At 37.8% G+C, this 14041-nt stretch overlaps 1 protein-coding gene across 7 annotated transcripts in view; it reads right to left on the bottom strand.

Moving 5' to 3' along the window:
- The window catches only part of KMT2E (lysine methyltransferase 2E (inactive)), a 100886-nt gene that overhangs the window by 51542 nt on the left and 35303 nt on the right, over window positions 1–14041 (bottom strand). For all 7 annotated transcript variants that reach the window (XM_055283534.2, XM_055283536.2, XM_055283537.2 and 4 more), the window contains one exon: window positions 982–1096. In XM_055283534.2, the coding sequence (XP_055139509.1) occupies window positions 982–1096 (115 nt within the window). The remainder of the gene's footprint in view (window positions 1–981; window positions 1097–14041) is intronic.

Raw genomic sequence — 14041 nt, 5'->3', positions numbered from 1 at the left:
GAGACTGGCTCATTCCTTCCTTAATACCATTAAAAGAATGACTTGGTGAAGCCAGTTATTAAACCACAGTAGTAAGTGAATATATCTATCTACAAAGTGGGAGTGGTCACATTCACATCCAAATTTCATTCCCTCCCTACCAAATCATAAGATATCTTCACATTCCTATGGTCACATACATAGCTCCACCTCCAAGATGAAAGAAGGTATTAAGATGTGAGAATAGAAGTGTTAAAAAAAAAAAAAAAGAAAAAGAAAAACACACATCTCAGAAATATGGAGCCTAAAGAATAATAAAACAAGACATATTTATCACTATAAAACATATAATATAGTTTTTTAAATTTAGTAATTTTCATTCTGGTCCAAGTAGTAAATATCTCTCATAATTCTACCTCTATAGTATCACAAATGTGTTATTATGTAATTACGTTTGAATCTAAATGCTGCCTCTTACTAGATATGCAATATTTAATAAGTTAGATAGGCTTTCATTTTCTCACCTGTGAAATAAAAGATGAAAACTACATCTCATGAAGTTGTTTTTAATGATTAAATAATATGTGTCTGACACATAACAAGTGCTCAATAAACGGTAACTATAAAATTTACTATATAAATTACTATATAATTCAAAAACTAAAAATTAAAAAATTAAAAAAATTAAAACAAAATTAATTACTATATAGTTCAAAATTAATAGTAGCTGGTACAATACAACCTTATCTACATTCTTTTAGGAAGTAAAGAAATATAATATCAAACTATTAACAGCATAAATTGCAAAATAATAAGAGAAATAGTTCACTTTTATAGAACTTTAATCGCTTAATGGTTAATGAAAAATTAAACACCTAATTATTTTGATAGTATGAGACAACCATGCTTTTTAAACATGCCGTTTCAAGCACAGTATCACATGCATCTACTTTCAATCTCTAAATTTAAAAATGTTTTTTCAAAGAAGTGTTTAACACTTACCGCATAGGGCAAACCAATGTAACTGTGTGAATGATGTGAGCTGCTGGTATATAACTGGTGGGGATAACTGTTGGATTTCTCAACTACCACAGGGCTAGCTTCTACGGATTCTGGTCTGGGGGGAAAAAGTTGCATCAAAGAGAATTCCATTCATTTTTTTTCCTCTTAATCAATTTAATTAAAATGATAAAGTACTTAAACAGTAAAATATTGGCTATACAAATACAGTATCTACTTACAGCAGGTGGATATACTATAGATAAGATATATCTCATCTAGATTATGTGTCATAAGCAAACTTCTGTTTAATTAAGTAAAATAAATGTCCCACTCCAAGTTCAAACATAGTTTCCCTCTCTCTCATTAAAAAAAATTACTAGAGGCCAATTATTATTTAATAAACCCTATGGCACTGAGAAAACTAGCAAAGGGGTGCAAAGAAGTGGTAGAAATAATTTAAGCAAGACTAAAACACACAGAATCTATATGGACCTCAAGTGGAACTGAAGTATGCATTTCAGTGTTCAAAAATATATGTATTCGTTGAGTTTGGCCAGATATTAATATAATAAAGCCTTAGGAAATGTCAGTAAACTTAAGGAATAGGAAGTTTCACAATAAACCAGGATTTATACCTGAAAAAAAACATAAACAGCAACCTGTAAGATAAGCAATTCTGGTCTTAGATGATGGAGACTGACCAACTACTGATAGGATTTGCCCACTGTTGTTGACTTACAAGCTCCCTGGCCTAGCATTTTACATACATCACTTTCCCAACTTCTTTACTCTTACCAATCCTCCTGAGTTCTACTTGGTTAATTCTTATTGATCGACAAGGTTGTGAACCTACATCTGAGGTCAGTTCACACTAAAATTAATCTCTCCCTTGGAAATACTCAATAACATGGTTTGTTTCTGTGCTTTTATTTTACAAAACTATAACATCACTTGAAAAATTTTTCATGACAATCTTTATCCTACCTCCTATTAAAAACTTTCCATTGGAACTTAGTACTATTTGCACTATTATTTAGTTTAAGGATATTTAGTGGTTATATTCTGATTAGTCGTGAGACTAGCAGCATAAAAAACATTTTTTACAGTCAACTGCTTCTTAATATACTGTCATCCCTTCATGAAGTCTCAATTTAGCTCTCAGTGGCTGCTGTTGTAAGCGCTGTGTGCCAGAATCAGCAAAAATAGGAGATACAAACTGAGGTTATCTAATGGTTCTAAAGGAGATTGCAAAGAGTCTCTATTACGTTCTGAATACAGTCATGCTTTGCTTAACGTTGGAGATACATTCTGAGAAATACATCATTAGGTGATTTCACTGTTGTGTGAACATGACAGAGTGTACCTTACACAAACCTAGATGGTATAGCCTACTATACACCTAGGATAAATGGCATAGCTGTTGCTCCTAGGCTACAAACCTATACAGCATGTTATGTGCTGAATATTGTAGGTAACACAATGCACTGAATATTGTAGGTAACACAAAGCTAAGTATTCTGTATCTAAACATATCTAAACATAGAAAATAAGGGCTGGGTGTGCTGGCTCATGCCTATGATCTCAACACTTTGGGAGTCTGAGACAGGAGGGTCACTTGAAGCCTGGAGTTCAGGAGTAGCTTGGGTAAGATAGCAAGATTTTCTCTATAGACATTAAAAATAAAAAAAAATAAAAAAAAAAAAACAGCCAAGCGTGTTGGCACACATCTGTAGTCCTAGCTACTTGGGAGGTTGAGGTGGGAGAACTGTTTGGGCCTACAAGTTTGAGGTTACAGTGAGCTATGATCATGTCACTGCACTCCAGCCTGGGCAACAGAAAGAGACTGTCTCTAAAAACAGAAAAAAACATGTACAGTAAAAAGACAATATGAGAGATAAAAAATGGTACACATGTAGAGGGCACTTCCATTATAATCTTATGGGACCACCATTGTATTATGTGGTCTGGTGTTGACTGAAACGTTATGTGTGCATGACTGTACTATGAAAACCAATATTCACCTGTAATCCCCAGCACTTTGGGAGGCCGAGGCGGGTGGATCACAAGGTCAGGAGTTCAAGACCAGCCTGGCCAAGATGGTGAAACCCCATCCCTACTAAAAATACAATAAGTAGCCAAGGGTGATGGCAGGCACCTGTAATCCCAGCTACTTGGGAGGCTGAGGCAGGAGAAGCGCTTGAACCCAGGTGGCAGAGGTTGCAGTGAGCCGAGACTGCGCTACTGCACTCCAGCCTGGGCGATAGAGTTAAGACTCTGTCTCAAAAAAAAAAAAAAAAAAAAAAGCAAGAAAATCAATATTCAGCTAATGTCTATGCTGTTACATTAAGAGTTCACTTATTCATTATTTTAAAAGAAATGTTTCTTAATTTCAAAATTAATACATGCTCATTGTAGAAAATCTAAATATAGCAGTAATGAGGAAGTGAAAGACCATGTCTCCACCCAACTCCCAAACATTCTCATGTTAATATTTCCATGTATCTTTCTCTAAACTTCTCTATGCATCATTATACCTACACAATTTTTGCTTTTTAAAATCCGAAAATATATGTATTCATGATTTACTTTTTCCATCTTTAAATGTCAACATATATACTTTATTCTTGGTAATAACTGCTTATTTCATTATATGAATATAAATTTATTTAACAATTTCCCCTACTGGTAGATACTGACATTATTTCTATTTGTCACTATTAAAAGTATTACTGCAAATGTACATCCATTTATCTTTTCTGCATAAATGGTAGTATTTCTATAACATGAATTCCTATAGGTACAATTGCTGAACAAAAGGGTAAATGTACATAAAACTGATACTACCAAACTGCCTTTGATTACAACAGTGACACTTTTTAAATTCTTTAAAAATTACACAGAAGGAAGAAGTGAAGTTTTAGTAACGATTTACAATACTATTCTTAAAGCAACATGCAGGAACTGTGGCCGGAGCACAAAGATTCACTCTTAAAAATTTAGATCAAACTCTGCAAAATATATTACTAAAAGGTGTGGGCAAAACTTGGATATTTTGGAGTAGCGGCCATAACTTTTGCAGTTTGAGGTCCAACAGCAAAACTAGCATGAATTTCTTTTTCCTTCTTCCCAAATGTAAGGACAGAAGTGTTACATTTCTAAGTGTTATACTTCATAATTATTTACAGAAGTGTTTATATAATTATGTATCAAAACATAATCCATGATGCAGTCAGTGTTCATTCTATAGAAAAATGAGATTTCACATACATAATTTTGATATCTTACTCTTCAGTTAGAGAGTGAAGAGCTTACATAGTGGTTTATACTCATTCATATACTGCTTTGTATGTTCTTTTTTTCTTTTAGCCTGTCAGCAGGAAGTATGTATATGTTCTAAAATCACTGAATCCAAAAAAGATTTTCTCTTTATCCATGGGAAATTTCCCAAAAGATATTCATTGCATACTCCAAGAATTCAAAATGTTCAAAATTTTCAAAATGGTCAGAAATAAACTGCAATTACTTTTGCACCAACCTAGTAGCAGGTAATGAAATTATTCCCAATATATAAGCAATAAGGTATGGTCAAAACCACCATAATTTGTAGATGAAGTCACCTTTTCAAAACTCTGAATTCTGTTTCCAACAAATAGAACAACCGAAATGCATAGAAGGGGATTCTAACATGCAACTCAGCTCTAAAACTAAAATGGTTAAGTATATTCTCTTGTTAATACATAAGCCAATACTTAGGTGCTGACTGCTTCTTTTTTTTTTTTTTTTTTTTTTTGACATGGAGTCTCCCTCTGTCGCCCAGGCTGGAGTGCAGTGGCGCGATCTCGGCTCACTGCAAGCTCCGCCTCCCGGGTTCACGCTATTCTCCTGCCTCAGCCTCTCCGAGTAGCTGGGACTACAGGCATCCGCCACCACGCCCAGCTAATTTTTTGTATTTTTAGTAGAGACGGGGTTTCACCGTGGTCTTGATCTCCCGACCTCGTGATCCGCCCGCCTCGGCCTCCCAAAATGCTGGGATTACAAGTGTGAGCCACTGCTTCTTTTAGAAATTCCCCAACAGCTAAAAAATGCAGAAGGAATAAAAAAATTAGAAAAATAACTACACTGCAACCCTTAAGAGGTTATATATCTAGGCAACAAATAACCATGGATGCTAAGACTCTTAGGTAAAAGTTGATAGGTAAGTAAGATGACAACACCTGAATCTGCTGATCATTATTATTATCATTAGGAGTTAGACAACCAAGCTTTATTTGCCTCTCCTAATGCTATGTGATAGGAAGTCCACAGTCCCACCTATAAAATATCATACTGAAAAGAAAAATAGAAAAAGAGAAAAGGAAAAGAACAGAACTTGAAGCTAATTATATCTCTAAATCCAAATACCAGTTTATCAGAAATATGGGGGAAGTAGAATATTACATGACACCAGAAGGAGGCAATCAGCCAACTCCAGAATGTTAAAACTTCTGTAGGCCAAATTTTCCAGTTTCTTTCACCAGGTCTATGGCACAAAGGAAAACAAATTTTAAAAGAGGGGGTTGTTATAGATGAAGAGAGATTCAAGAGACATTTCAAGCAAATGCAATGTGTGAATTCTGATCGGATCCCAATTTGAACACATCACAAAAAGATTTTTGAGACGAGTGAGAAAATTTGAAGATGAACTGGATATTTTATGTTAATTTTGTTATATAATAGTACTGTAGCAGAACAAAAAAGTCCTTAACTGTCAGTGATAGATACTGAATAATACATGGGTGAAATAATACATGGGTGAAATGGGAATTTGTTTTAAAATACTTAAGAGGCTGGGTGCAGTGGCTCACGCTTACAATCACAGCACTTTTGGGGGCCAAAAGGGAGGATCACTTGAGGCCAGAAGTTCATGACCAGTCTGGGCAACACAGCAAGATCCCACCTCTATCAAAAAATGAAAAAATTAGCTGGGCATGGTGGCTCACACCTATAGTCCTAGGCTTCAGCTACTCAGGAGGCTGAAGCAAAAGGATCACTTGAGACAGGGAAGTTGAGGATGCAGTGAGCTATGATCATGCCACTGCACTCCAGCCTGGGTTTTCAGAGTGAGACTCTGTATCAAAACAAAAACAAAAACAAAAAAACAACTGAAAGACAGATGAAACAAGATTGGCAAAACTTTGAATACTATTGAAGCTAAGTAATGGCCAACTGGGATTACTATTCTGTTTTACATACTGTCATGTATATATCTCCATTTCCATACTAAAAAGTGGAAATAAAAAAGTTCTCCAAGCATTTTTATCTCACATTTAGTATCTCTATACACTGGGTGCCAGCAAGAATGGTAGTCTATCGCTTTTCCTCCCACTCACAAAGATGTCCTGGGCATTTCTAAACCCTTATTTGTAGAATAACTCTTAACCCTTACTCCTTAATTTCAACACATTCTTCAAGGCTTATTTCAAGTAATATTAAAAGAGTCCTTTCTTGATTGCTTCAACTCCATAATTTTAGGATTCATGAAGAACTTATTTACTGTATTGTTGTTACTTTTCACATAATATTTTTGTGCTCTGCTAACAATCTTCTATCATGCATCTATTATTTTTTCTCCCAAACTATTTTATAACGAGGCATTGTCTCCAGTAGAAAGAATGCCATATTGACCTCTCTGAACTTGAGGTTTTTTATGTGTAAAGTGGGAATAAGGATATTTGCTTTACCTTCTTCCCAGCAATATGAAATTCAAATGTTATAAAGGATGTGAAAATGCATTTTCTCAACTACAATGCCTTACACAGATACATTACACTACTTACTTGTTCAGAATTTGCTCTCAAGTACAACTACAAATACTCTGTCTGAAGCTCCTTAAAAATTGTTTTATAACTTCAGTTCACAATAATTCAAACTTCCAATAGAGTGGTTCTATGTACAAGCCCAACGACACCTGTTTTAAATAAATCACTAATTTTGCTAGAGGAGACAGAACCTATTACCCTAGTAAAAGAAATTTACTACAAATAATATATAGGAAAAACCCAGTAACGGTGGAGGAAGACAATACCCCATGCATATGCAAAAAGACAGGAAAACATGGCAGGTGGAATCTTCAAGTAGTATGTAAAGGTCAGACTTCAGGAACAGTGTTTATTCATGTAAGCCATCTCTCAAAAGCAAGTAATATCTAAACCCCTGTAATAGATAGAGCCAGATTTTCCTTTGGAGGTTTGGATTCAGAAAAACATCACAATAAACTATCTCTCTGTGTGTTTATAACATAAACATCTGACACAAATTCAAGTACTTGCACTGAAATCTCATGGCAGCATTTGGTATAAAATGGTAGTCTTCCGGAATGATTCCAAATATACTTAAATTTTTTTCCTAGCTCCAAATTAAATAGCAAATTTAAAACATCAAAAAGCTCACAGAAACCCCTGGAGACTACATCCATTTAAACCACTTTGATAGCACTGATTTAACAAATATTGAGGGCTTAATGTTCACTAGGGACCATCAGAGATACAAAGATAAGACATTGTCTCTGCCTTCAAGGAACTTGCAATAATATAGTTTTCTTTCAATCAATAAACATTTGAGCACACAGTAACCACCAGGCAGTGAGATACTGTACCAAATGCTGGAAATAAAAAAAATAAAGTGATCCTTCTTCTTAAGAAACTGACAGGCAAACAAGTGTAACAATAATTACAGTAGTGCCATCAGACATATGCACAGGAGCCTTCATAATAGTAGTTACATTTAAGCAAGTTTTAAAGAATGGCAATTTAACAAGTCCATGAAATAGAGAAGGCAAAGAGATGGAGAAAGTATTCCAGACAGAAAGCACACATGCAGTCAGAGATATCAACATGACACATTTAAGCACGTTTCTCTAAGCATGATCTACAGACAACCAGCAGCACAATTACCTGTACACAGTGCAAGATGTTATTTTCACAGCTCTACTTAAATGTAATGAACCAGAATGTTTAAAGATTGGACTAAGAAATCTACATTTTAATAAACGCCTTCAATTTTATCTTCACTGAAGTTTAGGAAGAACAGACTGAAAAAGAATTACTAAAATTCAGAACAGTTAAAGGAGTGGAGGATGTGCCAGAGATGAGAATAGACAAGGACTAGTTCAAGAAGAACCCTGCGTATCCAGCTAAGAAATGAATATGATCTCTTATCCTGAAAAACTATACAGAGGGCCAGGCACAACAGCTCACGCCTGTAATCCCAGCACTTTGGGAGGCTGAGGCAGGAGGATCACTTAAGCTCAGTAGTTTGAGTCCAGCCTGGGCAATATAGTGAGACCCCATCTCAAAAAAAAAAAAAAAAAAAAAAAACCTAAAAAGAAAAACAAAAACTACACAGAGCCACTAATGGTTTGTCTCTCTCCCGAGCAAGTTAATGATGTAAGTGGAGTAGTAGTATGACAAAATAAAACTAAGAGCTTCAAATGTGAGGCTGGGTAATCTGTAAATAATTCTCCTAGATTCAATAGGATCAGGAGAAGCCCTGAAACTGATCAGAGCAGGTAAAAAGTACTACCTCTCCAAGACTCCTTCCATCATCCTCACAAATAGGTAAATTTCCTCTGCTCAATCTAATTCTTCACTTTTCTGAAAAGCACTTGGCACTATGTCTAGTTTCAAAGTGATACTCATGACTGTATGGCATCCAGAGTCCAAACTGGTAACTTTTTTATTTAACAGAGAGATATTAAAATGTGCAACTTGTGGACTGGGTGTGGTAGCTCACGCCTGTAATCCTAGCACTTTGGGAGGCCAAGGCAGGTGAATCACCTGAGGTCAGGAGTTCGAGATCAAGCCTGACCAACATGGTGAAACCCTGACTCTACTAAAAATACAAAATTAGCCAGGCATGGTGGCGCATGCCTGTAATCCCAGCTACTTGGGAGGCTGAGGCAGGAGAATCGCTTGAACCCAGGAAGCAGAGGCTGCAGTGAGCCGATTGCGCCATTGCACTCCAGCCTGGACAACAAGAGCAAAACTCCATCTCAGATAGATAGATAGATAGAGCAACTTGCTTTTACAACAAATAATTCCCCAATTTTTTCCTTTTTTTTTTCCTTGAGTTCCTTCAACTTCAAGTACAGAGCCAAGTGCCTTAATGATTTGCCTTCATTTTTTTATGAGGTACAGAACACAGGGTACACTAACCATCGTTAGGTTCATCAGATACAATGACCTGTGAAAATAAAAGACTTTGATGAATCTATCAATTACACTATGAACAAAAGTCATTCTTAATTCTCTTGCAGTCTTTCTTTAAAAAAAAAAAAAAAGAAAAAAAAATTTAGCAGCCTTCCTTTTTTTTTTTTTGAGACAGAGTCTCGCTCTGTCACCCAGGCTGGAGTGCAGTGATGTATCTCGGCTCACTACAAGCTCCACCTCCCGGGTTCAAGTGATTCTCGTGTCTCAGCCTCGTAGTAGCCAGGATTACAAGCATGCGCCACCAAGCCCGTTAAGTTTTTGTATTTTTAGTAGAGACCAGGTATTGCCATGTTGGCCAGGCTCGTCTCAAGCTCCTGACCTCAGGTGATCCACCCACCTTGGCTCGCAAAGTGCTGAGATTACAGGCATAAGCCACCATGCCTCGCCTATTTCTTTTTTTTTTTTTAAGAGAGAAGGTGTTACTCTGTCACCCAAGCTGGAGTGCAGTGGTGTGACCATAGCTCCCTATAGCCTCAAACTCCTGGGCTTGAGTGATCCTCCCACGTCAGCCTCCTGAGTAGATTACAGTCATGAGCCACTATGCCTGGCTAATTTTTAAAAAATTTTTTGTAGACAGCAGCGGTCTCACTATGTTGCCCAGGCTAGTTTCAGAAATCCTGGGCTCAAGAGATCCCCTCACCTTGATCTCTCAAAGTGCTGGGATTACAGGCATGAGCCACTGTGTGCCCAGCAAGAATCAGCTTCAAGTGCCTATCTTTAATCTATAGCACATTACTATAAATTCTGAAAAACAATCTTTATATAGACTTTAGAGTTGAGAGAATAAAATTATTATATATTTTAAGTCCTTAAATTCTTATAACTATATGATCTGCAAAACTAGATCTTTAATCCTTCATCAATTAAACAGTATGCAAAAAATTTCATAGTAAAAATACTATCACTCAAAAAATACCAGTACTTGTTAAAATTCTTTATACTGAATAATTTTACATCCCTTCTCTTCCTACATTCTGTCTCAATTTATTATATCATGGTCAGTAGACAATCACTTAGATAACATAGGTATTAATAGTAAATTTCAATCTCCCTCTCATCATTATTTTAATTCTGCCAGTTTCCTAATGCCTTTAAAAAATTTCCAGCTTCCCAAAACAGGTATTAACCAAAACCACTACTTAAAAAAACTTAGCATTCAATATACTGAAATCATGCCAATTTTTGAAGACTATTTATTTATGAGGGACTTTTCGTTCAATTATATAGCACCTGACATCTTTCTACAATGAAGAGGCTATAAAATATGTTTAGCTTTAGTTCTATCTCTTCTTAACAACTGAACTATAGTTAGGATATGGGCATTCAATAATCCTTCTTAATATAATAAACTTCGGCTGGGCGCGGTGGCTCACGCTTGTAATCCCAGCACTTTGGGAGGCCGAGGCGGGCGGATCACGAGGTCAGGAGATCGAGACCACGGTGAAACCCCGTCTCTACTAAAAATACAAAAAATTAGCCGGGCGTGGTGGTGGGCGCCTGTAGTCCCAGCTACTCAGAGAGGCTGAGGCAGGAGAATGGCGTGAACCCGGGAGGCGGAGATTGCAGTGAGCCGAGATTGCGCCACTGCACTCCAGCCTGGGCGACAGAGCGAGGCTCCGTCTCAAAAAAAAAAAAAAAAAAAAAAAAAATATAATAAACTTCAGGGTTAACTATTAGACCTTCAAGCACTACAGGCTGGGTGCAGTGGCTCATGCCTGTAATCTCAGCACTTTGGGAAGCCAAGGTGGGCAGATCACCTGAGGTTGGGAGTTTGAGACCAGTCTGGCGAACATGGTGAAACCCCATCTCTACTAAAAATACAAAAAAAAAAAAAAAAAAAAAAAATTAGCTGGGCGTGGTGGTGCACATCTGTAATCCCAGTTACTTGGGAGGCTGAGGCAGGAGAATCGCTTGAACCCAGGATGCAGAAGCTGCAGTGAGCCAAAACTGCGCCACTGCACTCTAGCCTGGGCGACAGAATGAGACTCCTTCTCAGAAATACAAATAAAAAATAAATAAAAATAAAAAATGACCTTCAAGCAATATGATTCATGACTCAATGCTTACTATATGCCAAACCCTATGCTAGCCATTGTAAATACAGTGATATTAGTGATAAAACAGATAAGATGTTTATAGTCATACAGCTTATGTTTTAGTAAAAATATAAAGCATGGCAGAAATGAAATAAAACAAGTATTTCAGATACTATTTTAGATAATGGAAAAGGGGAGGCCACACTAGTATGTGATATTTCAGTTTAGCTAAGATTATGCCAAGAACATAAGAATGATCCAGGCAGAGGAAATCACGAGTACAAAGGCCCTAAGGCAGAAACAAATATAAAATATTCAAAAGAACAACAACAAAAAATCAATATGGAAGTAACAGTGAGAAAAGAGAATAGTGAGAAGAGATTAGGGAAGGAGGGCCTTATGGTCATAAAAAGTTTATATTTTAAGTAAAACAGAAAGTCACTGGAAGCTTTTTAAGTGGGAGAATTGTATGATCTGGTTTATGCTTCAGAAGAAGCACAGTAGCTTCTACAGAGAATAAATGATAGAAGGCAAAAGAGAAACATGGACAGTATTCCACTCCAGTGTCTAGTCAAGAGATTACAAGGGCCTGGATGAGGACAACAGTAGAAACGCATAAAAGTGTACTGATTCAAAATATACTTTTGGCCAGGCACGGCGGTTCATGCCTACAATCCCAGCACTTTGTGAGGTCAGGAGTTCGAGACCAGCTTGGCCAACACGATAAAATCCTGTTAAAAATATAAAAATCAGCTGGGCGTGGTGGCATGCACCTGTAGTCCCATCTACTCTGGATAACTGCTTGAACCTAGGAGGCAGAGGTTGCAGTGAACCAATATTGTGCCACTGCACGCCAGCCTGGGTGACAGAGCAAGACTCCATTTCAAAACAAAACAAAACAAAAATATACTTTGAAGGTGGACCCAGTACAGACCAACAAATTAGACATGGGGGTTAAGGGGAAAGGACCAATCAAGACTGACAGCTCAGAGTTTTAAGCAACTGGATAGAGATGGAGCCATTTAAAGAAATAGATGATGCGGGGGCAGTGGCTCACGCCTGTAATCCCAGAACTTTGGTAGGCCGAGGCGGGCATATCACCTGAGGTCGGGAGTTTGAGAACAGCCTGACCAACATGGAGAAACCCTGCCTCTAGTAAACACACAAAATTAGCTAGGCGTGATGGTGCATGCCTGTAATCCCAGCTACTTGGGAAGCTGAGGCAGGAGAATCGCTTGAACCTGGAAAGCGGAGGTTGCAGTGAGCCAAGATCGTGCCATTGCACTCCAGCCTGGGCAACAAGAACGAAATTCCATCTAAAAAACGAAGGAAGGAAGGAAGCAAGAAAGGAAGGAAGGGAGGGAGGGAAGGAGGGAAGGAAGGAAGAGGGAGAGAGAGAGAGAAAAAGAAAGAAAGAAAGAAAGAAAGAGGAAGAGAAAGAGAGAGAAAGAAGGAAAGAAAGAAAGAAAGAGATGAGGCCTGGTGCTGTGACTCATGCCTGTAAATCCAGCACTTTGGGAGGCTGAGGCAGGTGGATCACTTGAGGCCAGGAGTTTGAGACCAGCCTGGCCAACATGGTGAAACCCCATCTCGAATAAAAATAAAAAAATTAGCCAGGCTTGGTGGCTGCCTGTAATCTCGGCTACTCGGGAGGCTGAGGCACAAGGCTCACTTGAATCCTGAAGGTGGAGATTGCAGTGAGCTGAGATCATGCCACTGCACTCCAGCCTGGATGACAGAGCAAGAGTCTGTTGAAAGAAAGACAGAAAGGCCGGGTGCGGTGGCTCATGCCTGTAATCCCAGCACTTTGGGAGGCCGAGGCGGGTGGATCATGAGGTCAGGAGATCGAGACCACGGTGAAACCCTCTCTCTACTAAAAATACAAAGAAAATTAGCCGGGCGCGGTGGCGGGCGCCTGTAGTCCCAGCTACTCTGGAGGCTGAGGCAGAATGGCGTGAACCCGGGAGGTGGAGCTTACAGTGAGCAGAGATCACGCCATTGCACTCCAGCCTGGGTGACAGAGCGAGACTCCGTCTCAAAAAAAAAAAAAAAAAAAAAAAAAGACAGAAAGAAAGGAGAGAGAGAGAGAGAGAAAGAAAAAGAAAGAGAAAGGAAGGAAGGAAGGAAGGAAAAAGAAAAGAAAAGAGAAAAGAAAAGGAAAGGAAAAAAGAAATAGATGAGCCTAAAAAACAATAACCACAAGTAGATTTGGGGGCAGAAGAACATCAAGAATTCCAAGTGAAGCTGTCAATTTGGGTATACTAGTCTGGAGCTTAGGAAGATTATGACTGGAGATAAAAAATTGAGGGTAACCACACACAGAGATTATATTTAAAGCCAGGTAATAACCTAAAAACCAAGTTTTTTAAAAGGAGAGGGGACTGCAGTTGAGTCTTAGACATTTAAAGCACCTGGGCATAACAGAAAAAGGCAGTAAAAAATGAGCAGTAGTGGTTAGTTAAATGTGGTACCTAGAAATCCAAAGTTAACCCTTTCTAGTAGGAAGAAAGAGAAGGGATGATTTATATCAAATCTGAAAAAATGTATATAAATTATGGAAGACTACCAATTAGTTCGACAACACAGGAGGTTAAAGTAGTGTTGTGCAACCTGATAATGAGTACAAACAGCTTTCTCAAGGAGTTTTGCTATAAAGAGGTTTAGAGAAATGAAATAATAAAAAAGGAAAATAATTCTCATATTTATATGTGATAGGAATGATCTAATAGAAAAACTGAAGATGCAAGAGACATGGGATGACTGCAGGCAAGAGGGAAG

This window comes from Symphalangus syndactylus, chromosome 6 (assembly GCF_028878055.3).
Source record: "Symphalangus syndactylus isolate Jambi chromosome 6, NHGRI_mSymSyn1-v2.1_pri, whole genome shotgun sequence".
In the NCBI taxonomy this organism is placed as follows: domain Eukaryota; kingdom Metazoa; phylum Chordata; class Mammalia; order Primates; family Hylobatidae; genus Symphalangus; species Symphalangus syndactylus.
The sequence above is the reverse complement of the archived record's forward strand: the minus strand, read 5'-3'. Positions and strand labels throughout refer to the sequence as shown.